This window comes from Entelurus aequoreus, linkage group LG13 (genome assembly GCF_033978785.1).
Source record: "Entelurus aequoreus isolate RoL-2023_Sb linkage group LG13, RoL_Eaeq_v1.1, whole genome shotgun sequence".
In the NCBI taxonomy this organism is placed as follows: Eukaryota; Metazoa; Chordata; class Actinopteri; order Syngnathiformes; family Syngnathidae; genus Entelurus; species Entelurus aequoreus.
Window position 1 is genome coordinate 6,978,807 of NC_084743.1, and position 27,389 is coordinate 7,006,195.

The 27,389-nt window shown below is 45.4% G+C and overlaps 2 protein-coding genes across 7 annotated transcripts in view; both read left to right on the top strand.

Moving 5' to 3' along the window:
• The window catches only part of usp32 (ubiquitin specific peptidase 32), a 105,368-nt gene extending 96,724 nt beyond the window's left edge, over window positions 1-8,644 (top strand). Inside the window, exons 32-35 of the mRNA XM_062067328.1 lie at window positions 108-249; window positions 561-1,297; window positions 3,135-3,227; window positions 6,011-8,644. Of these exons, the coding sequence (XP_061923312.1) occupies window positions 108-249; window positions 561-1,297; window positions 3,135-3,227; window positions 6,011-6,184 (1,146 nt within the window). The 3' untranslated portion in view covers window positions 6,185-8,644. The remainder of the gene's footprint in view (window positions 1-107; window positions 250-560; window positions 1,298-3,134; window positions 3,228-6,010) is intronic.
• A 5,515-nt stretch (window positions 8,645-14,159) lies between these two features.
• The window catches only part of LOC133663107 (pleckstrin homology-like domain family B member 1), a 115,936-nt gene continuing 102,706 nt past the window's right edge, over window positions 14,160-27,389 (top strand). For all 6 annotated transcript variants that reach the window (XR_009828244.1, XM_062067334.1, XM_062067332.1 and 3 more), the window contains exon 1: window positions 14,160-14,414. The gene's annotated coding sequence lies outside the window, so the exon portion shown is untranslated. The remainder of the gene's footprint in view (window positions 14,415-27,389) is intronic.

Here is a 27,389-nt window from a genome sequence, read left to right on the forward strand (position 1 = left end):
TGTTCTGAACTACTGTGAGAAGAAATGTTTCTCAAGGAGGTCAATTGAATTCTTGTTTACAGGCAAATTGTTGTTGTACTCAACCGGACTGCTTGCTTCCGTTTCAGATTGTCCACCTGAAGCGCTTCCACTTTGTCAATGGTCGTTGGATCAAATCTCAAAAGATTGTCAAGTTCCCGATGGAGGACTTTGACCCCAGCACCTTCTTGGTTCCTAAAGACCTCGACCAGCGCTTGCTTCATTCCCACTGTGAGTATATGCAGAACATGTCTCTCTACCTAACCCTCCTAGTTTCTCACTCTTGCACATCCCCTAAAGTAGCAAACATGCTTTGTGCCTCCTTGTTCCCTGCATGTCTCTTGTACTTCTTCTCTGGGGCCTCACTTCTGTATCCCATGTGGTTTATCAGGAAGGACATCACACAGTAAATGTTACATTTAACGCACGCCAACACTCATTGATGTGGCACAAGTCCTTCTCATGAACCTCTCAGCCCCCCTCGGACCTGCAACCCTAAACATTTTGGAGTTTAAACCTTTTTTCTTGTGCTTTCCCAACAGCTTCTTCTACCTTCAGCAAAAGGTTCCCACCTTCCCTGAGCGGGAGCAGTAGCCCCAAGGCGAGCGCTGGAGACATCAAGCTATGTCCACATGTGTCCCACCTGAGCAGCACACCTGGCCTCTCCAGGAGCAAGGAGTACCAGCAGGAATGTGATGAAGCTCAGCCACAGGGACACAGGATGCAGGGTGACACCTGCAGGGGTCCACCTGGAGGGGATGAGCAGTTGGAACAGCCGGAAGAGTCAGTGGGAGCGTATTCCATGGTCCCTGCAAGGCACACTGATGACATCGTGCTCCCCCACACTGATGGCATCATGGTCCCCGCAAGGCACACCGATGACATCATGGTCCCTGCAAGGCACACCGATGACATCATGGTCCCCGCAAGGCACACCGATGACATCATGGTCCCCGCAAGGCACACGGATGACATTATGGCCCCTGCAAGGCACACAGATGACATCATGCGCCCCCACACTGATGACATCATGGTCCCCGCAAGGCACACCGATGACATCATGGGCCCCGCAAGGCACACCGATGACATCATAGTCCCCCACACCGATGACATCATGGTCCCCCACACTGATGACATCATGGTCCCCCACACTGATGACATCATGGTCCCCCACACTGATGACATCATGGTAAACGGGGTGAACTCCGACTGCAACACTGGACTCTCCTGCCAACAAAACAAGTGTTTGGAGTCCATCTACAACCTCTATGCAATATCCGTAAGTACTGATCATTTTCACTTCTCACTAATCTACTAGTGTACTGTACTACACGGGCTGTAGAGCACACCCACCAAACTTTAGAAGAAACTTGAGGTGAATTATATTCACTTTTGTCTAGACACTCAAAGTGTTCTACGTATTGAAAGCCATGACCTAAGTTCCATTAAAGCCAGTGTGGGTGAAACCGGGAGCAGGTGCCCAAGAACACAGCAGCAGTGACTCGGATGGCGGATGTGGGAATTGAACCTGGATTCCTTAGGTTGCTGGCATGACCGCTCTACCAATCGAGCCACACCGCCCCAGAAATAAATATTTTTCCATTTATTAGCCGCCTTGCGCGATCCACACCCTTGCACTCAGAGCCACATCAATTGTCCAGTAAGTGACGCTCTACCACCACAGGTGGTGTCAGAGCCTTAAAGCCTCTATGTTTCTATGTCTCTATGACCACAGTGTCTCTATGTTTCTATGTCTCTATGACCACAGTGTCTCTATGTTTCTATGTCTCTATGACCACAGTGTCTATGTCTCTATGAACAGTGTCTAGGTCTCTCTATGACCACAGTGTCTCTATGACCACAGTGTCTATGTCTTTATGACCAGTGTCAATGTCTCTATGACCACAGTGTCTATGTCTCTATGACCACAGTGTCTCTATGACCACAGTGTCTATGTCTCTATGACCACAGTGTCTATGTCTCTATGACCACAGTGTCTCTATGACCACAGTGTCTATGTCTCTATGACCACAGTGTCGATGTCTGTATGAGCACAGTGTCTCTATGACCACAGTGTCTCTATGACCACAGTGTCTATGTCTCTATGACCACTGTGTCTATGTCTGTATGAGCACAGTGTCTCTATGACCACAGTGTCTCTGACCACAGTGTCTATGTTTCTATGACCACAGTGTCTTTATGACCACAGTGTCTCTATATTTCTATGTCTCTATGACCACAGTATCTCTATGACCACAGTGTCTCTATATTTCTATGTCTCTATGACCCCAGTGTCTCTATATTTCTATGTCTCTATGACCACAGTATCTCTATGACCACAGTGTCTATGTTTCTATGACCACAGTGTCTATGTCTCTATGACCACAGTGTCTCTATGACCACAGTGTCTCTATGACCACAGTTTTCTATGTCTCTATGACCACAGTGTCTATGTCTCTATGACCACAGTGTCTCTATGACCACAGTGTCTATGTCTCTATGATCACCGTGGCAACAAGGAGGCATAAATAACGTTAAATAAGATCAAATGCATGTGTTAACTTACAGGTTGAGCTTGTTTCCCCCCTCCTCTGTATGCCATTTTACTGTCCGCCCTGCTTCCTTTCCTTTGTTGTTTTTGGCGGACGGCACCATACGCCAATAAAACTAGCGTGACGGCCCCTAAATTGAGTCAGCAGCGCCACCTGTGGTGAATGAGGAGTGTGTGGATCACGCAGGGCGACATCTGACTGACTAAAGAAGATGGTTGTTGCACATCATCGGTCTTGATTAATCACGTGTTTGTGGCACATTCCAAAAAATGCCACGTTGTCTACAATTGAAAATGTCATCCAACAAATGATTGGATCTGGACCGTCCAGCTGGTCTTGGAACATCTTGTCATTCATGCTCCTCACCTTAGTCTGAGAGGACGGTGCAGGATCCAAAGTCTTGCTCCTCTACAGCCTTGACAGCAGTGCTTTGGCTTTGTTGTGGTGCAGAAACCATAAACCTCTGCCAGCACAACAACAGTCATTGGCACATTGTGTTCTTTATGTGTTTTTTGTGTTTCTTGGACTTGTGTTGAGTTGTGTGACGTCTCTGTGCCTCCTCAGTGCCATTCAGGAATCATGGGCGGGGGCCACTATGTGACTTACGCCAAAAACCCCAATGGCAAATGGTACTGTTACAATGATAGCAGTTGTAAGGTAAGTGTCACACACAAGTACCTCCATGACTCACATACACACTCCTTAGCAAATAGAAGGTCGGCCCCCTGCTGATTTGGTAAGTTGACCCTGACAGTCCAGCATTTTGATGGCAGTTTGCTTTAGTGGCAAAGAAATGCAAATGTTATAATCTATTAGTGGGGAAGGACTGTGGGAGAGTTTAGCATCCTGAAGCTGTTCCTCGGTCTGTTGGTCCTCCATCACAAAGTCTTTAGCCTCCTCCCAGGTGCCAGGAGACTGAGGGGTGGTAGGGGTCCTGTGGGATAGTGCCAGATCTGGGCTGTTAGCTCCCTGCATGACCCGAGTCAGAACCTAGTCGGCAGTAAGTCAAACGGGTTTCCACTGAGGATTGGACTTCGCCAGAGCTGACCTCTGTCATCGATTTTTATGGACAGAATTTTAAGCTTCAGCCAGGACGTTGAAGGTTTCCGGTTTGGTGGCTACAGGATTGAGTCAGGGAGAAAGGAAGAAATGGTGGGGTTGGTGCGGCGTCTGCAGTCGGTCCGTCGTGGTGAAGAGAGAGCTTTAGCAGTGTTGCTGCACTCAGAAGAAACTCTTTCTGACTCTTTGTACCGCCATGGTTAGCCAAAGCTCACAACCGTAGGTGAGTAGAGGTCCTGTAGGGAGGGAGAGGGTGACCGGTGAGCAGAGGTCCTGTAGGGAGGGAGAGGGTGACCGGTGAGCAGAGGTCATGTAGGGAGGGAGAGGGTGACCGGTGAGTAGAGGCCCTGTAGGGAGGGAGAGGGAGACCGGTGAGCAGAGGTCATGTAGGGAGGGAGAGGGTGACCGGTGAGCAGAGGTCATGTAGGGAGGGAGAGGGTGACCGGTGAGTAGAGGTCCTGTAGGGAGGGAGAGGGTGACCGGTGAGCAGAGGTCCTGTAGGGAGGGAGAGGGTGACCGGTGAGTAGAGGTCCTGTAGGGAGGGAGAGGGTGACCGGTGAGCAGAGGTCATGTAGGGAGGGAGAGGGTGACCGGTGAGCAGAGGTCCTGTAGGGAGGGAGAGGGTGACCGGTGAGCAGAGGTCCTGTAGGGAGGGAGAGGGTGACCGGTGAGCAGAGGTCCTGTAGGGAGGGAGAGGGTGACCGGTGAGTAGAGGTCCTGTAGGGAGGGAGAGGGTGACCGGTGAGCAGAGGTCATGTAGGGAGGGAGAGGGTGACCGGTGAGCAGAGGTCCTGTAGGGAGGGAGAGGGTGACCGGTGAGCAGAGGTCCTGTAGGGAGGGAGAGGGTGACCGGTGAGCAGAGGTCATGTAGGGAGGGAGAGGGTGACCGGTGAGTAGAGGTCCTGTAGGGAGGTAGAGGGTGACCGGTGAGCAGAGGTCCTGTAGGGAGGGAGAGGGTGACCGGTGAGTGGAGGTCCTGTAGGGAGGTAGAGCGTGACCGGTGAGTAGAGGTCCTGTAGGGAGGGAGAGGGTGACCGGTGAGTAGAGGTCATGTAGGGAGGTAGAGGGTGACCGGTGAGTAGAGGTCCTGTAGGGAGGGAGAGGGTGACCGGTGAGTAGAGGTCATGTAGGGAGGTAGAGCGTGACCAGTGAGTAGAGGTCCTGTAAGGAGGGAGAGGGTGACCGGTGAGTAGAGGTCCTGTAGGGAGGTAGAGCGTGACCGGTGAGTAGAGGTCCTGTAGGGAGGTAGAGGGTGACCGGTGAGTAGAGGTCCTGTAGGGAGGGAGAGGGTGACCGGTGAGTAGAGGCCCTGTAGGGAGGGAGAGGGTGACCGGTGAGTAGAAGTCATGTAGGGAGGTAGAGCGTGACCGGTGAGTAGAGGTCCTGTAGGGAGGGAGAGGGTGACCGGTGAGTAGAGGTCATGTAGGGAGGGAGAGGGTGACCGGTGAGTGGAGGTCCTGTAGGGAGGGAGAGGGTGACCGGTGAGTAGAGGTCCTGTAGGGAGGTAGAGGGTGACCGGTGAGTAGAGGTCCTGTAGGGAGGTAGAGGGTGACCGGTGAGTAGAGGTCCTGTAGGGAGGTAGAGGGTGACCGGTGAGTAGAGGTCCTGTAGGGAGGTAGAGGGTGACCGGTGAGTAGAGGTCCTGTAGGGAGGGAGAGGGTGACCGGTGAGTAGAGGTCCTGTAGGGAGGGAGAGGGTGACCGGTGAGTAGAGGTCATGTAGGGAGGTAGAGGGTGACCGGTGAGTAGAGGTCCTGTAGGGAGGGAGAGGGTGACCAATATTCCTTTGGGTGGTGTTGATGCTCCTCTCTAGTACGTTTTTGTGCAGCTGGTGACCTACGCAGAGATTCAATACGTCAGCAGCGCTAAAAGACGGTCAGCAGCTCCCTTCAAGGTGATCCTCCTGAGGATCCTCAGGTTGGGCCTTCCTTGTGGTTGCCAAGGTGTTGGAGCTCCATCTGAGGTCTGCATCCATGTGCACACCCAGGAACCTAAAGCTTGGCACCCTTTCCCCCGTTAATCAGATCAGTCTTCCTTCTCCTGTAGTCCACAATCACCTCCTTTGTCTTGGAGATGTTGAGGTCCAGGTCCAGGTCCAGGTTGTTATCAGCACACCACCTCACCAGTCTCTGAACCCCCTCCCTGTACTCCGGAGATCAGTCCCACTGAAGTGGTGTCGTTTGCAGATTTGACCACGGCATGGTCTGGGTGAGATGCAGTTGTGGGTACTAAGTGTGGAGCAGAGGGCTCCGTACAAACCCTGAGAGCTGAGGGCTGTAGAGACATGAGGCCCAACTCCGGTCCCACGGTCGGACAGGAAGTCTCTGATCCAGGACTGTGCTGCTGTTATTGACTCTAACTGAATCCATGATCTTCTTCCAGGAAGTACATTCTGCGGAGATTGACACTGACTCGGCGTACATCCTCTTCTACGAGCAACAGGAAGTCAATTACTCCCACTTCCTGCCAAGGACTGACGGCAAGAAGATGGCCGACACCAGTAGCATGGATGAAGACTTTGAGTCGGACTACAAGAAATATTGTGTCCTCCAGTGATCCACTTGGTGTAATGTAGAGAATGACTAAGTATTATTCTGATCATGCATAATATTGTAAATAATGACTAAGTATTATTCTGATCGTGCATACTATTGTAAATAATGACCAAGTATTACTCTGATCGTGCATAATATTGTAAAGAATGACTAAGTATTGCTCTGATCGTGCACAATATTGTAAAGAATGACAAAGTATTACTCTGATCATGCATAATATTGTAAAGAATGACAAAGTAGTACTCTGATCATGCATAATATTGTAAAGAATGACAAAGTAGTACTCTGATCATGTGAAATATTGTAAAGAATGACAAAGTAATACTCTGATCATGCATAATATTGTAAAGAATGACAAAGTAGTACTCTGATCATGCATAATATTGTAAAGAATGACAAAGTAGTACTCTGATCATGTGCAATATTGTAAAGAATGACAAAGTAGTACTCTGATCATGCATAATATTGTAAAGAATGACAAAGTAGTACTCTGATCATGTGCAATATTGTAAAGAATGACAAAGTAGTACTCTGATCATGTGAAATATTGTAAAGAATGACAAAGTAGTACTCTGATCATGTGAAATATTGTAAAGAATGACAAAGTAGTACTCTGATCATGCATAATATTGTAAAGAATGACAAAGTAGTACTCTGATCATGTGCAATATTGTAAAGAATGACAAAGTAGTACTCTGATCATGTGAAATATTGTAAAGAATGACAAAGTAGTACTCTGATCATGCATAATATTGTAAAGAATGACAAAGTAGTACTCTGATCATGTGAAATATTGTAAAGAATGACAAAGTATTACTCTGATCATGTGCAATATTGTAAGGAATGACAAAGTATTATTCTGATCATGTGCAATATTGTAAAGAATGACAAAGTAGTACTCTGATCATGTGCAATATTGTAAAGAATGACAAAGTATTACTCTGATCATGTGCAATATTGTAAAGAATGACAAAGTAGTACTCTGATCATGTGCAATATTGTAAAGAATGACAAAGTAGTACTCTGATCATGTGCAATATTGTAAAGAATGACAAAGTAGTACTCTGATCATGTGCAATATTGTAAAGAATGACAAAGTAGTACTCTGATCATGTGCAATATTGTAAAGAATGACAAAGTAGTACTCTGATCATGTGCAATATTGTAAAGAATGACAAAGTAGTACATAATATTGTAAAGAATGACAAAGTAGTACATAATATTGTAAAGAATGACTAATTATTACTCTGATCATGTCTCCTGCTTGATTGTAAGGAAATAACATTTTCAAGAAGGAGTGACAGCACTGGACTCTTAGCGCACTTTGCCAACACCCTTAGCCCCTCCCCCTGACATTGGTACTCCCCAAATGTACTTGGTGACTCTGAATTATGTACATACTTCTTCTGTGTACTTGGTGACTCTGAACTATGTACATACTTATTCTGTGTACTTGGTGACTCTGAACTATGTACATACTTCTTCTGTGTACTTGGTGACTCTGAACTATGTACATACTTCTTCTGTGTACTTGGTGACTCTGAATTATGTACATACTTCTTCTGTGTACTTGGTGACTGAACTATGTACATACTTCTTCTGTGTGCTTGGTGACTCTGAATTATGTACATACTTCTTCTGTGTACTTGGTGACTGAACTATGTACATACTTCTTCTGTGTGCTTGGTGACTCTGAACTATGTACATACTTCTTCTGTGTACTTGGTGACTGAATTATGTACATACTTCTTCTGTGTGCTTGGTGACCCTGAACTATGTACATACTTCTTCTGTGTACTTGGTGAATCTGAACTAAGTACATACTTCTTCTGTGTACTTGGTGACCCTGAACTAAGTACATACTTCTTCTGTTTACTTGGTGACCCTGAACTAAGTACATACTTCTTCTGTGTACTTGGTGAATCTGAACTAAGTACATACTTCTTCTGTGTACTTGGTGACCCTGAACTAAGTACATACTTCTTCTGTTTACTTGGTGACCCTGAACTAAGTACATACTTCTTCTGTGTACTTGGTGACCCTGAACTAAGTACATACTTCTTCTGTGTGCTTGGTGACCCTGTACTAAGTACATACTTCTTCTGTTTACTTGGTGACCCTGAACTAAGTACATACTTCTTCTGTGTGCTTGGTGACCCTGTACTAAGTACATACTTCTTCTGTGTGCTTGGTGACCCTGAACTAAGTACATACTTCTTCTGTTTACTTGGTGACCCTGAACTAAGTACATACTTCTTCTGTGTGCTTGGTGACCCTGAACTAAGTACATACTTCTTCTGTGTGCTTGGTGACCCTGTACTAAGTACATACTTCTTCTGTGTACTTGTGTGGCTCACTGGCAGCCAAAAGGGAGAAAAGAGAAACAAAGACTTCCAAATGGAACTGACTCCAAATGTCCTGTTTTTTTTTACTGCTGAGTCATCATTAGAGAATAATGACTGTATGTACATCACATGTACTTTACATCACATCAAGTGTACTGTATGTACATCACATGTACTTTACATCACATCAAGTGTACTGTATGTACATCATGTGTACTTTACATCACATCAAGTGTACTGTATGTACATCACCTGTACTTTACATCACATCAAGTGTACTGTATGTACATCACATGTACTTTACATCACATCAAGTGTACTTTACATCACATCACGTGTACTGTATGTACATCACCTGTACTTTACATCACATCAAGTGTACTTTACATCACATCAAGTGTATGTATGTACATCATGTGTACTTTACATCACATCAAGTGTACTGTATGTACATCACATGTACTTTACATCACATCAAGTGTACTGTATGTACATCACATGTACTTTACATCACATCAAGTGTACTGTATGTACATCACATGTACTTTACATCACATCAAGTGTACTGTATGTACATCACATGTACTTTACATCACATCAAGTGTACTGTATGTACATCACATGTACTTTACATCACATCAAGTGTACTGTATGTACATCACATGTACTTTACATCACATCAAGTGTACTGTATGTACATCACATGTACTTTACATCACATCAAGTGTACTGTATGTACATCACATGTACTTTACATCACATCAAGTGTACTGTATGTACATCACATGTACTTTACATCACATCAAGTGTACTGTATGTACATCACATGTACTTTACATCACATCAAGTGTACTGTATGTACATCACATGTACTTTACATCACATCAAGTGTACTGTATGTACATCATGTGTACTTTACATCACATCAAGTGTACAGTATGTACATCATGTGTACTTTACATAACATCAAGTGTACTGTATGTACATCACCTGTACTTTACATCACATCAAGTGTACTGTATGTACATCACATGTACTTTACATCACAGCACGTGTACTGTATGTACATCATGTGTACTTTACATCACATCACGTGTACTGTATGTACATCACATGTACTTTACATCACAGCACGTGTACTGTATGTACATCATGTGTACTTTACATCACATCACGTGTACTGTATGTACATCACCTGTACTTTACATCACATCACGTGTACTGTATGTACATCACCTGTACTTTACATCACATCAAGTGTACTGTATGTACATCACATGTACTTTACATCACAGCACGTGTACTGTATGTACATCACATGTACTTTACATCACATCACGTGTACTGTATGTACATCACATGTACTTTACATCACATCAAGTGTACTGTATGTACATCATGTGTACTTTACATCACATCACGTGTACTGTATGTACATCACCTGTACTTTACATCACATCAAGTGTACTGTATGTACATCATGTGTACTTTACATCACATCACGTGTACTGTATGTACATCATGTGTACTTTACATCACATCACGTGTACTTTACATCACATCACGTGTACTGTATGTACATCATGTGTACTTTATGTACATCACGTGTACTTTACATCACATCACGTGTACTGTATGTACATCATGTGTACTTTATGTACATCACGTGTACTGTATGTACATCATGTGTACTTTACATCACGTGTACTGTATGTACATCATGTGTACTTTACATCACGTGTACTGTATGTACATCATGTGTACTTTACATCACGTGTACTGTATGTACATCACGTGTACTTTATGTACATCACGTGTACTGTATGTACATCATGTGTACTTTACATCACGTGTACTGTATGTACATCATGTGTACTTTATGTACATCACGTGTACTTTACATCACATCACGTGTACTGTATGTACATCATGTGTACTTTATGTACATCACGTGTACTTTACATCACATCACGTGTACTGTATGTACATCACGTGTACTTTATGTACATCACGTGTACTGTATGTACATCATGTGTACTTTACATCACGTGTACTGTATGTACATCATGTGTACTTTATGTACATCACGTGTACTTTACATCACATCACGTGTACTGTATGTACATCATGTGTACTTTATGTACATCACGTGTACTTTACATCACATCACGTGTACTGTATGTACATCATGTGTACTTTATGTACATCACGTGTACTTTACATCACATCACGTGTACTGTATGTACATCATGTGTACTTTACATCACGTGTACTGTATGTACATCATGTGTACTTTACATCACATCACGTGTACAAACCCCGTTTCCATATGAGTTGGTAAATGGTGTTAGATGTAAATATAAAGTGAATACAATGATTTGCGAATCCTTTTCAAGCCATATTCAGTTGAATATGCTACAAAGACAACATATTTCATGTTCAAACTCATAAAAAAAAATTTTTTTTTTGCAAATAATCATTAACTTTATAATTTGATGGCAGCAACACGTGACAAAGAAGTTGTGAAAGGTGGCAATAAATAGTGATAAAGTTGAGGAATGCTCATCAAACACTTATTTGGAACATCCCACAGGTGAACAGGCTAATTGGGAACAGGTGGGTGCCATGATTGGCTATAAAAGTAGATTCCATGAAATGCTCAGTCATTCACAAACAAGGATGGGGCGAGGGTCACCACTTTGTCAACAAATGCCTGAGCAAATTGTTGAACAGTTTAAGAACAACCTTTCTCATGCAGCTATTGCAAGGAATTTAGGGATTTCACCATCTACGCTCCGTAATATCATCAAAGAGAATGTGGAGAAATCACTGCAGGTAAGCAGCTAAGCCCGTGACCTTCCATCCCTCAGGCTGTACTGCATCAACAAGTGTGTGTAAAGGATATCACCACATGGAACACTTCAGAAAGCCACTGTCAGTAACTACAGTTGCTCGCTACATCTGTAAGTGCAAGTTAAAACTCTCCTATGCAAGGCGGAAACCGTTTATCAACAACACCCAGAAACGCCGTCGGCTTGGCTGGGCCTGAGATCATCTAAGATGGACTCATGCAAAGTGGAAAAGTGTTCTGTGGTCTGACGAGTCCACATTTCTAATTGTTTTTGGAAACTGTGGACGTCGTGTCCTCCGGACCAAAGAGGAAAAGAACCATCCGGACTGTTCTAGGGTGAAAGTGTAAAAGGCAGCATGTGTGATGGTATGGGGGTGTATTAGTGTGTGATGGTATAGGGGTGTATTAGTGTGTGATGGTATGGGGGTGTATTAGTGTGTGATGGTATGGGGGTGTATTAGTGTGTGATGGTATGGGGGTGTATTAGTGTGTGATGGTATGGGGGTGTATTAGTGTGTGATGGTATGGGGGTGTATTAGTGTGTGATGGTATGGGGGTGTATTAGTGTGTGATGGTATGGGGGTGTATTAGTGTGTGATGGTATGGGGGTGTATTAGTGTGTGATGGTATGGGGGTGTATTAGTGTGTGATGGTATGGGGGTGTATTAGTGTGTGATGGTATGGGGGTGTATTAGTGTGTGATGGTATGGGGGTGTATTAGTGTGTGATGGTATGGGGGTGTATTAGTGTGTGATGGTATGGGGGTGTATTAGTGTGTGATGCTATGGGGGTGTATTAGTGTGTGATGGTATGGGGGTGTATTAGTGTGTGATGGTATGGGGGTGTATTAGTGTGTGATGGTATGGGGGTGTATTAGTGTGTGATGGTATGGGGGTGTATTAGTGTGTGATGGTATGGGGGTGTATTAGTGTGTGATGGTATGGGGGTGTATTAGTGTGTGATGGTATGGGGGTGTATTAGTGTGTGATGGTATGGGGGTGTATTAGTGTGTGATGGTATGGGGGTGTATTAGTGTGTGATGGTATGGGGGTGTATTAGTGTGTGATGGTATGGGGGTGTATTAGTGTGATGGTATGGGGGTGTATTAGTGTGTGATGGTATGGGGGTGTATTAGTGTGATGGTATGGGGGTGTATTAGTGTGTGATGGTATGGGGGTGTATTAGTGGCCAAGACATGGGTAACTTACACATCTGTGAAGGCACCATTAATGCTGAAAGGTACATACAGCTTTTGGAGCAACATATGTTGTTACCATTGTCTTGCTTATTTCAGCAAGACAATGCCAAGCCAGGTGTTACATCAATGTGGCTTCATAGTAAAAGAGTGCAGGTACTAGACTGGCCTGCCTGTAGTCCAGACATTGAAAATGTGTGGCGTCTAAAATATGAGAAGGGAGACTGTTGAACAACTTAAGCTGTACATCAAGCAAGAATGGGAAAGAATTCCACTTCAAAAATGTGTCTCCTCACTTCCCAAACCAAAACTGAGTGTTGTTCAAAGGAAAGGCCATGTAACACAGTGGTGAACATGCCCTTTCACAACTACTTTGGCACGTGTTGCAGCCATGACATTATAACTTAATGATAATTTGCAAAAAAAAAATAAAGTTTATGAGTTTGAACATGAAATATGTTGTCTTTGTAGCATATTCAACTGAATATGGCTTGAAAAGGATTCACAAATAATTGTATTCACTTTATATTTACATCTAACACCATTTACCAACTCTTATGGAAACGAGGTTTGTACTTTATGTACATCACGTGTACTTTACATCACATCACGTGTACTTTACGCACATTAAGTGTATTTTCTGTACATCACGTGTACTTTACGTTTGTCAGTGTGTACATTTGTCATGATGACGACTGTCAGTGTGTACATTTGTCATGATGACGACTGTCAGTGTGTACATTCGTCATGATGACGACTGTCAGTGTGTACATTTGTCATGATGACGACTGTCAGTGTGTACATTCGTCATGATGACGACTGTCAGTGTGTACATTTGTCATGATGACGACTGTCAGTGTGTACATTTGTCATGATGACGACTGTCAGTGTGTACATTTGTCATGATGACGACTGTCAGTGTGTACATTCGTCATGATGACGACTGTCAGTGTGTACATTTGTCATGATGACGACTGTCAGTGTGTACATTCGTCATGATGACGACTGTCAGTGTGTACATTTGTCATGATGACGACTGTCAGTGTGTACATTTGTCATGATGACGACTGTCAGTGTGTACATTTGTCATGATGACGACTGTCAGTGTGTACATTTGTCATGATGACGACTGTCAGTGTGTACATTTGTCATGATGACGACTGTCAGTGTGTACATTTGTCATGATGACGACTGTCAGTGTGTACATTTGTCATGATGACGACTGTCAGTGTGTACATTTGTCATGATGACGACTGTCAGTGTGTACATTTGTCATGATGGCGACTGTCAGTGTGTACATTAGTCATGATGACGACATGTTCACCTTCATGATGCTTCCTTCCTTCAGCGGGTGACGTCATCAACAAGACAGACATTCATGTTCCTCAGTGACCGCTGGGGGCAAAAGTGGCGCACTAACACTGCATGAGAAATCAGCTAGACAGCAGCAGAGGAAGAAGAAAGGACTTTGCAGGGACCAATCAAATGAGCTCTGGGGGGCGTGGTCATCCCTGCTCTGCGCTCGGGTTTCTAAACTCGCTTCCGGTCCGGTCCTGCTTAGACTCCGCCCCCTTTTTACATTCTGCTTGGTTGGCCTAAACTTCATCTTTCTTGCTTTTTGAACTTCATCTAACTTGTCTTTGGTCCTCCTCGTCAGCACTGGAACACTTTAAACTTTGTGTGGGAAACATCCTTTTATTTTGGAGCGAAAGAAAGAAGAAAAGGACGACAAAGTGAACGTTGAAGCTACACTTTGACTTTTGGACACATTTTAGAGTTGAATGTGGACTTTTCCATCCCATGCTGCCTTTAAACGTCGATCTTGTTGATCCTGCTTGAAGTAAGTTTATTATCTTCTCTACAGCTTGACTACAATGTCATCTTTCTGCCATTCTTACACATTTAAACTCTTCTTTTAACAATTGTTGCCACTATAAACTCTTCTTTTAACAGTTGTTACGATTATAAACTCAACTTTAAAAAATATTAGAAGTATTAACTTTAATTTAAGCAATATTCGAAGTATAAAGTAAGTATAATTTAATCAGTTTTAGTATTATAAGTATTAAAGGCCTACTGAAATGAAATTTTTTTTAGTTTAAACGGGGATAGCAGATCCATTCTATGTGTCATACTTGATCATTTGGCGATATTGACATATTTTTGCTGAAAGGATTTAGTAGAGAACATCGACGATAAAGTTGGCAACTTTTGGTCTCTGATAAAAAAAAGCCTTGCCTGTACCGGAAGTAGCGTGACGTCACAGGTTGGAAGTAGCGTGACGTCACAGGTTGGAAGTAGCATGACGTCGCAGGTTGGAAGTAGCGTGACGTCGCAGGTTGGAAGTAGCGTGACGTCACAGGTTGGAAGTAGCATGACGTCGCAGGTTGGAAGTAGCGTGACGTCGCAGGTTGGAAGTAGCGTGACGTCGCAGGTTGGAAGTAGCGTGACGTCACAGGTTGGAAGTAGCATGACGTCGCAGGTTGGAAGTAGCGTGACGTCGCAGGTTGGAAGTAGCGTGACGTCACAGGTTGGAAGTAGCATGACGTCGCAGGTTGGAAGTAGCGTGACGTCGCAGGTTGGAAGTAGCGTGACGTCGCAGGTTGGAAGTAGCGTGACGTCACAGGAGCTAGTATTCCTCACAATTCCCCGTTGTTTACAATGGAGCGAGAGAGATTCGGACCGAGAAAGTGACGATTACCCCATTAATTTGAGCCAGGATGAAAGATTCGTGGATGAGGAACGTGCGAGTGAAGGACTAGAGTGCAGTGCAGGACGTATCTTTTTCCGCTCTGACCGTAACTTAGGTACAAGCTGGCTCATTGGATTCCACACTCTCTCCTTTTTCTATTGTGGATCACAGATTTGTATTAGAAAGCACCTGGGATACTATATCCTCTTGAAAATGAGAGTCCACAACGCCAAATGGACATTCACAGTGACTTTTATCTCCATGACAATACATCGGCGAAGCACTTTAGCTACGGAGCTAACGTGATAGCATCAGCTTAAATGCAGATAGAAACAGAATAAATAAAGCCCTGACTGGAAGGATGGACAGCAGATCAACAATACTATTAAACCATGGACATGTAACTACACGGTTAATACTTTCCAGCCTGGTGAAGGTTAACAATGCTGTTGCTAACGACGCCATTGAAGCTAACTTAGCAACCGGACCTCACAGAGCTATGCTAAAAACATTAGCTATCCACCTACGCCAGCCAGCCCTCATCTGCTCATCAACACCCGTGCTCACCTGCGTTCCAGCGATCGACGGAGCGACGAAGGACTTCACCCGATCATCCGTGCGGTCGGCGGCTAGCGTCGGATAGCGCGTCTGCTATCCAAGTCAAAGTCCTCCTGGTTGTGTTGCTGCAGCCAGCCGCTAATACACCGATCCCACCTACAACTTTCTTCTTTGCAGTCTTCATTGTTCATTAAACAAATTGCAAAAGATTCACCAACACAGATGTCCACAATACTGTGGAATTATGAGATGAAAACTGAGCTTTTTGTATTGGATTCAATGGTGTACTAATACTTCCGTTTAGCTAGTGACGTCACGCGCATACGTCATCATACATAGACCTTTTCAACCAGAAGTTAGTCAAGCTAACAGGAAGTTAGTCAGGCTGTCAGGAAGTTAGTCAAGCTAACAGGAAGTTAGTCAGGCTGTCAGGAAGTTAGTCAGGCTATCAGGAAGTTAGTCAAGCTAACAGGAAGTTAGTCAGGCTATCAGGAAGTTAGTCAAGCTAACAGGAAGTTAGTCAGGCTATCAGGAAGTTAGTCAAGCTAACAGGAAGTCGACACACTCGTCCCGACACACTCGTCCTGACACAAGGGGTGATACAAGTGGTGATACAGGTCCTGACACAAGTGGTGATACAGGTCCTGACACAAGTGGTGATACAAATGGTGATACAGGTCCTGACACAAGTGGTGACACAAGTGATGATACAGGTCCTAACACAAGTGGTGATACAAATGGTGATACAGGTCCTGACACAAGTGGTGACACAAGTGGTGATACAGGTCCTGACACAAGTGGTGATACAAATGGTGATACAGGTCCTGACACAAGTGGTGATACAAATGGTGATACAGGTCCTGACACAAGTGGTGACACAAGTGGTGATACAGGTCCTGACACAAGTGGTGACACAAGTGGTGATACAGGTCCTGACACAAGTGGTGATACAAATGGTGATACAGGTCCTGACACAAGTGGTGATACAAATGGTGATACAGGTCCTGACACAAGTGGTGACACAAGTGGTGATACAGGTCCTGACACAAGTGGTGATACAAATGGTGATACAGGTCCTGACACAAGTGGTGATACAAATGGTGATACAGGTCCTGACACAAGTGGTGACACAAGTGGTGATACAGGTCCTGACACAAGTGGTGACACAAGTGGTGATACAGGTCCTGACACAAGTGGTGATACAGGTCCTGACACAAGTGGTGACACAGGTCCTGACACAAGTGGTGACACAAGTGGTGATACAGGTCCTGACACAAGTGGTGACACAAGTGGTGATACAGGTCCTGACACAAGTGGTGACACAAGTGGTGATACAGGTCCTGACACAAGTGGTGACACAAGTGGTGATACAGGTCCTGACACAAGTGGTGATACAGGTCCTGACACAAGTGGTGACACAAGTGGTGATACAGGTCCTGACACAAGTGGTGATACAAATGGTGATACAGGTCCTGACACAAGTGGTGACACAAGTGATGATACAGGTCCTAACACAAGTGGTGATACAAATGGTGATACAGGTCCTGACACAAGTGGTGACACAAGTGGTGATACAGGTCCTGACACAAGTGGTGATACAAATGGTGATACAGGTCCTGACACAAGTGGTGATACAAATGGTGATACAGGTCCTGACACAAGTGGTGACACAAGTGGTGATACAGGTCCTGACACAAGTGGTGACACAAGTGGTGATACAGGTCCTGACACAAGTGGTGATACAAATGGTGATACAGGTCCTGACACAAGTGGTGATACAAATGGTGATACAGGTCCTGACACAAGTGGTGACACAAGTGGTGATACAGGTCCTGACACAAGTGGTGATACAAATGGTGATACAGGTCCTGACACAAGTGGTGATACAAATGGTGATACAGGTCCTGACACAAGTGGTGACACAAGTGGTGATACAGGTCCTGACACAAGTGGTGACACAAGTGGTGATACAGGTCCTGACACAAGTGGTGATACAGGTCCTGACACAAGTGGTGACACAGGTCCTGACACAAGTGGTGACACAAGTGGTGATACAGGTCCTGACACAAGTGGTGACACAAGTGGTGATACAGGTCCTGACACAAGTGGTGACACAAGTGGTGATACAGGTCCTGACACAAGTGGTGACACAAGTGGTGATACAGGTCCTGACACAAGTGGTGATACAGGTCCTGACACAAGTGGTGACACAAGTGGTGATACAGGTCCTGACACAAGTGGTGATACAGGTCCTGACACAAGTGGTGACACAAGTGGTGATACAGGTCCTGACACAAGTGGTGACACAAGTGGTGATAAAGGGTCCTGACACAAGTGGTGACACAAGTGGTGATACAGGTCCTGACACAAGTGGTGACACAAGTGGTGATACAGGTCCTGACACAAGTGGTGACACAAGTGGTGATACAGGTCCTGACACAAGTGGTGATACAAATGGTGATACAGGCCCTGACACAAGTGGTGATACAAATGGTGATACAGGTCCTGACACAAGTGGTGATACAAATGGTGATACAGGTCCTGACACAAGTGGTGATACAGGTCCTGACACAAGTGGTGATACAGGTCCTGACACAAGTGGTGACACAAGTGGTGATACAGGTCCTGACACAAGTGGTGATACAGGTCCTGACACAAGTGGTGATACAGGTCCTGACACAAGTGGTGACACAAGTGGTGATACAGGTCCTGACACAAGTGGTGACACAAGTGGTGATACAGGTCCTGACACAAGTGGTGACACAAGTGGTGATACAGGTCCTGACACAAGTGGTGATACAGGTCCTGACACAAGTGGTGACACAAGTGGTGATACAGGTCCTGACACAAGTGGTGATACAGGTCCTGACACAAGTGGTGACACAAGTGGTGATACAGGTCCTGACACAAGTGGTGACACAAGTGGTGATACAGGTCCTGACACAAGTGGTGATACAAATGGTGATACAGGTCCTGACACAAGTGGTGATACAAATGGTGATACAGGTCCTGACACAAGTGGTGATACAAATGGTGATACAGGTCCTGACACAAGTGGTGACACAAGTGGTGATACAGGTCCTGACACAAGTGGTGACACAAGTGGTGATACAGGTCCTGACACAAGTGGTGACACAAGTGGTGATACAGGTCCTGACACAAGTGGTGATACAGGTCCTGACACAAGTGGTGATACAGGTCCTGACACAAGTGGTGACACAAGTGGTGATACAGGTCCTGACACAAGTGGTGATACAGGTCCTGACACAAGTGGTGATACAGGTCCTGACACAAGTGGTGACACAAGTGGTGATACAGGTCCTGATACAAGTGGTGACACAAGTGGTGATACAGGTCCTGACACAAGTGGTGACACAAGTGGTGATACAGGTCCTGACACAAGTGGTGATACAGGTCCTGACACAAGTGGTGACACAAGTGGTGATACAGGTCCTGACACAAGTGGTGATACAGGTCCTGACACTAGTGGTGATACAGGTCCTGACACAAGTGGTGACACAAGTGATGATACAGGTCCTGACACAAGTGGTGACACAAGTGGTGATACAGGTCCTGACACAAGTGGTGATACAAATGGTGATACAGGTCCTGACACAAGTGATGATACAAATGGTGATACAGGTCCTGACACAAGTGGTGATACAAATGGTGATACAGGTCCTGACACAAGTGGTGACACAAGTGGTGATACAGGTCCTGACACAAGTGGTGACACAAGTGGTGATACAGGTCCTGACACAAGTGGTGACACAAGTGGTGATACAGGTCCTGACACAAGTGGTGACACAAGTGGTGATACAGGTCCTGACACAAGTGGTGATACAGGTCCTGACACAAGTGGTGACACAAGTGGTGATACAGGTCCTGACACAAGTGGTGATACAGGTCCTGACACAAGTGGTGATACAGGTCCTGACACAAGTGGTGACACAAGTGGTGATACAGGTCCTGATACAAGTGGTGACACAAGTGGTGATACAGGTCCTGACACAAGTGGTGACACAAGTGGTGATACAGGTCCTGACACAAGTGGTGATACAGGTCCTGACACAAGTGGTGACACAAGTGGTGATACAGGTCCTGACACAAGTGGTGATACAGGTCCTGACACAAGTGGTGATACAGGTCCTGACACAAGTGGTGACACAAGTGGTGATACAGGTCCTGACACAAGTGGTGACACAAGTGGTGATACAGGTCCTGACACAAGTGGTGATACAAATGGTGATACAGGTCCTGACACAAGTGGTGATACAAATGGTGATACAGGTCCTGACACAAGTGGTGATACAAATGGTGATACAGGTCCTGACACAAGTGGTGACACAAGTGGTGATACAGGTCCTGACACAAGTGGTGACACAAGTGGTGATACAGGTCCTGACATAAGTGGTGACACAAGTGGTGATACAGGTCCTGACACAAGTGGTGACACAAGTGGTGATACAGGTCCTGACACAAGTGGTGATACAGGTCCTGACACAAGTGGTGACACAAGTGGTGATACAGGTCCTGACACAAGTGGTGATACAGGTCCTGACACAAGTGGTGACACAAGTGGTGATACAGGTCCTGACACAAGTGGTGACACAAGTGGTGATAAAGGGTCCTGACACAAGTGGTGACACAAGTGGTGATACAGGTCCTGACACAAGTGGTGACACAAGTGGTGATACAGGTCCTGACACAAGTGGTGACACAAGTGGTGATACAGGTCCTGACACAAGTGGTGATACAAATGGTGATACAGGCCCTGACACAAGTGGTGATACAAATGGTGATACAGGTCCTGACACAAGTGGTGATACAAATGGTGATACAGGTCCTGACACAAGTGGTGATACAGGTCCTGACACAAGTGGTGATACAGGTCCTGACACAAGTGGTGACACAAGTGGTGATACAGGTCCTGACACAAGTGGTGATACAGGTCCTGACACAAGTGGTGATACAGGTCCTGACACAAGTGGTGACACAAGTGGTGATACAGGTCCTGACACAAGTGGTGACACAAGTGGTGATACAGGTCCTGACACAAGTGGTGACACAAGTGGTGATACAGGTCCTGACACAAGTGGTGATACAGGTCCTGACACAAGTGGTGACACAAGTGGTGATACAGGTCCTGACACAAGTGGTGATACAGGTCCTGACACAAGTGGTGACACAAGTGGTGATACAGGTCCTGACACAAGTGGTGACACAAGTGGTGATACAGGTCCTGACACAAGTGGTGATACAAATGGTGATACAGGTCCTGACACAAGTGGTGATACAAATGGTGATACAGGTCCTGACACAAGTGGTGATACAAATGGTGATACAGGTCCTGACACAAGTGGTGACACAAGTGGTGATACAGGTCCTGACACAAGTGGTGACACAAGTGGTGATACAGGTCCTGACACAAGTGGTGACACAAGTGGTGATACAGGTCCTGACACAAGTGGTGATACAGGTCCTGACACAAGTGGTGATACAGGTCCTGACACAAGTGGTGACACAAGTGGTGATACAGGTCCTGACACAAGTGGTGATACAGGTCCTGACACAAGTGGTGATACAGGTCCTGACACAAGTGGTGACACAAGTGGTGATACAGGTCCTGATACAAGTGGTGACACAAGTGGTGATACAGGTCCTGACACAAGTGGTGACACAAGTGGTGATACAGGTCCTGACACAAGTGGTGATACAGGTCCTGACACAAGTGGTGACACAAGTGGTGATACAGGTCCTGACACAAGTGGTGATACAGGTCCTGACACTAGTGGTGATACAGGTCCTGACACAAGTGGTGACACAAGTGATGATACAGGTCCTGACACAAGTGGTGACACAAGTGGTGATACAGGTCCTGACACAAGTGGTGATACAAATGGTGATACAGGTCCTGACACAAGTGATGATACAAATGGTGATACAGGTCCTGACACAAGTGGTGATACAAATGGTGATACAGGTCCTGACACAAGTGGTGACACAAGTGGTGATACAGGTCCTGACACAAGTGGTGACACAAGTGGTGATACAGGTCCTGACACAAGTGGTGACACAAGTGGTGATACAGGTCCTGACACAAGTGGTGACACAAGTGGTGATACAGGTCCTGACACAAGTGGTGATACAGGTCCTGACACAAGTGGTGACACAAGTGGTGATACAGGTCCTGACACAAGTGGTGATACAGGTCCTGACACAAGTGGTGATACAGGTCCTGACACAAGTGGTGACACAAGTGGTGATACAGGTCCTGATACAAGTGGTGACACAAGTGGTGATACAGGTCCTGACACAAGTGGTGACACAAGTGGTGATACAGGTCCTGACACAAGTGGTGATACAGGTCCTGACACAAGTGGTGACACAAGTGGTGATACAGGTCCTGACACAAGTGGTGATACAGGTCCTGACACAAGTGGTGATACAGGTCCTGACACAAGTGGTGACACAAGTGGTGATACAGGTCCTGACACAAGTGGTGACACAAGTGGTGATACAGGTCCTGACACAAGTGGTGATACAAATGGTGATACAGGTCCTGACACAAGTGGTGATACAAATGGTGATACAGGTCCTGACACAAGTGGTGATACAAATGGTGATACAGGTCCTGACACAAGTGGTGACACAAGTGGTGATACAGGTCCTGACACAAGTGGTGACACAAGTGGTGATACAGGTCCTGACACAAGTGGTGACACAAGTGGTGATACAGGTCCTGACACAAGTGGTGACACAAGTGGTGATACAGGTCCTGACACAAGTGGTGATACAGGTCCTGACACAAGTGGTGACACAAGTGGTGATACAGGTCCTGACACAAGTGGTGACACAAGTGGTGATACAGGTCCTGACACAAGTGGTGACACAAGTGGTGATACAGGTCCTGACACAAGTGGTGATACAAATGGTGATACAGGTCCTGACACAAGTGGTGATACAAATGGTGATACAGGTCCTGACACAAGTGGTGATACAAATGGTGATACAGGTCCTGACACAAGTGGTGACACAAGTGGTGATACAGGTCCTGACACAAGTGGTGATACAGGTCCTGACACAAGTGGTGACACAAGTGGTGATACAGGTCCTGACACAAGTGGTGATACAGGTCCTGACACAAGTGGTGATACAAGTGGTAATACAAGTGGTAATACAGGTGGTGATACAAGTGGTGACACAAGTGTCTACTGTTCCACTTGTATTCCTGGTATTCATGTGACCCAGCACTAACAAACCACTCTTTCACTCAACTTGTTGTTTTAGTCTGAGCTCAGGTCATGTGATCACACCGTGTGAGTGAGTGGGTGAGTGGGTGGACAGAAGATCCAACACACAACTCAAGAAGTAACATTCATGTGTTCATCTCTACCATTCATGTGTGCATCTCTAACAATCACGTGTTCATCTCAAGCATGCATGTGTTCATCTCAAACATGCATGTGTTCATCTCTACCATTCATGTGTGCATTTTTACCATTCATGTGTTCATCTCTAACAATCATGTGTTCATCTCAAACATGCATGTGTTCATCTCTACCATTCATGTGTGCATCTCTACCATTCATGTGTTCATCTCTAACAATCATGTGTTCATCTCAAACATGCATGTGTTCATCTCTACCATTCATGTGTGCATCTCTACCATTCATGTGTTCATCTCTAACAATCATGTGTTCATCTCAAACATGCATGTGTTCATCTCTACCATTCATGTGTGCATCTCTACCATTCATGTGTTCATCTCTAACAATCATGTGTTCATCTCAAACATGCATGTGTTCATCTCTACCATTCATGTGTGCATCTCTACCATTCATGTGTTCATCTCTACCATTCATGTGTTCATCTCAAACATGCATGTGTTCATCTCTACCATTCATGTGTGCATCTCTACCATTCATGTGTTCATCTCTAACAATCATGTGTTCATCTCAAACATGCATGTGTTCATCTCTACCATTCATGTTCATGTCTAACATTCATGTGTTCATCTATACCAATCATCTGTTCATCTCTAACAATCACGTGTTCATCTCAAACATGCATGTGTTCATCTCTACCATTCATGTTCATCTCTAACGATCATGTGTTCATCTCTTACAACCGTGTTCATCTCAAACATGCATGTGTTCATCTCAAACATGCATGTGTTCATCTCTACCATTCATGTTCATCTCTAACGATCATGTGTTCATCTCTACCAATCATGTGTTCATCTCAAACATGCATGTGTTCATCTCAAACATGCATGTGTTCATCTCTACCATTCATGTTCATCTGTAACGATCATGTGTTCATCTCTACCAATCATGTGTTCATCTCCAACATGCATGTTCATGTCTAACGTTCATGTGTTCATCTCTACCAATCACGTGTTCATCTCAAACATGCATGTGTTCATCTCTTCCATTCATGTTCATGTCTAACGTTCATGTGTTCATCTCATCTGCTTCTTTTCCTCTTTGGTCCACAGTTTCCAAAAACAATTAGAAATGTGGACTCGTCAGACCACAGAAGACTTTTCCACTTTGCATCTTAGATGAGCTCGGGCCCAGCCAAGCGTTTCCGGGTGTTGTTGATAAATGTCTTTGGCTTTGCATAGTAGAGTTTTAACTTGCACTTACAGATGTAGCGACCAACTGTAGTTACTGACAGTGGTTTTCTGAAGTGTTCCTGAGCCCATGTGGTGATATCCTTTACACACTGATGTGGCTTTTTGATGCCTGAGGGATCCAAGGTGTGTAATATCATGGCTTACCTGCAGTGATTTCTCCACATTCTCTTTGATGATATTACGGAGCGTAGATGGTGAAATCCCTCAATTGATAAATGTTGTTGTTCAACAATTAGCTCAGGCATTTGTTGACAAAGTGGTGACCCTCACCCCGTCCTTGTTGGTGAAGCTGCTTTTATAGCCAATCATGGCACCCACCTGTTCCCAATTAGCCTGCTCACCTGTGGGATGTTCCAAATAAGTCTTTGATGAGCATTCCTCAACTTTATCACTCTTTTTTGCCACTTGTGCCAGCTTTTTTGAAACATGTTGCAGGCATCAAATTCCAAACGAGCTAATATTTGCAAGAAATAATCAAGTTTGTGAGTGTGAACATGAAAGATGTTGTCTGTGCAGTACATTCTACTGAACATTCTACTTTGCAGTACATTCTACTGAACATTCTACTTTGCAGTACATTCTACTGAACATTCTACTTTGCAGTACATTCTACTGAACATTCTACTTTGCAGTACATTCTACTCAATAGAAGTTGGAAAGAAATATGTTGTCTGTGCAGTACATTCTACTGAACATTCTACTGTGCAGTACATTCTACTGAACATTCTACTGTGCAGTACATTCTACTGAACATTCTACTTTGCAGTACATTCTACTGAACATTCTACTTTGCAGTACATTCTACTGAATAGAAGTTGAAAATCATCCACAAGATTCTGCTTGACCACTAAATTGCTGCAGTTCAGCTAAATGTGTTGGACTTGTTTCTTCAGCATTGTCCACACCTTTAAGTCAGGACTTTGGGAAGGCCATTCTAAAACCTTCATTCTAGCCTGATTTACCACTTTGGAGGTGTGTTTGGGGTCATTGTCCTGTTGGAACACCCAACTGCGCCCAACCTCCGGGTTGATGACTTTAGCTTGTCCTGAACAATTGTGAGCTAATCCTCCTTTTTCATTGTCCCATTTAATGCAGCAGTTCCATTGGCGGCAAAACAGTAATACTACCACCACCATGCTTGACAGTCGGCATGGTGTTCCTGGGATTAAAGGCCTCACCAAACATATTGCTGGGTATTGTGGCCAAACAGCTCACTTTTGGTTTCATCTGACATCACATGGACAAACATAAGACCTTCTGGAGGAAAGTTCTGTTTGAAGGACTTCAAGGCTGGCTGACTGGTTGTGTGGCAGACTTTAGGCAGAGACCAGGGACTGTGACACCATGGAGAGAACTGGGACCAGGGACTGTGACACCATGGAGAGAACTGGGACCAGGGACTGTGACACCAGGGAGAGAACTGGGACCAGGTACTGTGACACCATGGAGAGAACTGGGACCAGGTAATGTGACACCATGGAGAGAACTGGGACCAGGTAATGTGACACCATGGAGAGAACTGGGACCAGGGACTGTGACATTAGGGAGAGAACTGGGACCAGGTAATGTGACACCATGGAGAGAACTGGGACCAGGTAATGTGACACCATGGAGAGAACTGGGACCAGGGACTGTGACATTAGGGAGAGAACTGGGACCAGGTAATGTGACACCATGGAGAGAACTGGGACCAGGTAATGTGACACCATGGAGAGAACTGGGACCAGGGACTGTGACACCATGGAGAGAACTGGGACCAGGGACTGTGACACCAGGGAGAGAACTGGGACCAGGTACTGTGACATTAGGGAGAGAACTGGGACCAGGTAATGTGACACCATGGAGAGAACTGGGACCAGGTAATGTGACACCATGGAGAGAACTGGGACCAGGTACTGTGACACCATGGAGAGAACTGGGACCAGGTAATGTGACACCATGGAGAGAACTGGGACCAGGTAATGTGACACCATGGAGAGAACTGGGACCAGGTACTGTGACACCATGGAGAGAACTGGGACCAGGTAATGTGACACCATGGAGAGAACTGGGACCAGGTACTGTGACATTAGGGAGAGAACTGGGACCAGGTAATGTGACACCATGGAGAGAACTGGGACCAGGTAATGTGACACCATGGAGAGAACTGGGACCAGGTAATGTGACACCATGGAGAGAACTGGGACCAGGTACTGTGACACCATGGAGAGAACTGGGACCAGGTAATGTGACACCATGGAGAGAACTGGGACCAGGTAATGTGACACCATGGAGAGAACTGGGACCAGGTAATGTGACACCATGGAGAGAACTGGGACCAGGTACTGTGACACCATGGAGAGAACTGGGACCAGGTAATGTGACACCATGGAGAGAACTGGGACCAGGTACTGTGACATTAGGGAGAGAACTGGGACCAGGTAATGTGACACCATGGAGAGAACTGGGACCAGGTAATGTGACACTAGGGAGAGAACTGGGACCAGGGACTGTGACACCATGGAGAGAACTGGGACCAGGTACTGTGACATTAGGGAGAGAACTGGGACCAGGTAATGTGACACCATGGAGAGAACTGGGACCAGGTAATGTGACACCATGGAGAGAACTGGGACCAGGTAATGTGACACCATGGAGAGAACTGGGACCAGGTACTGTGACACCATGGAGAGAACTGGGACCAGGTAATGTGACACCATGGAGAGAACTGGGACCAGGTAATGTGACACCATGGAGAGAACTGGGACCAGGTAATGTGACACCATGGAGAGAACTGGGACCAGGTACTGTGACACCATGGAGAGAACTGGGACCAGGTAATGTGACACCATGGAGAGAACTGGGACCAGGTACTGTGACATTAGGGAGAGAACTGGGACCAGGTAATGTGACACCATGGAGAGAACTGGGACCAGGTAATGTGA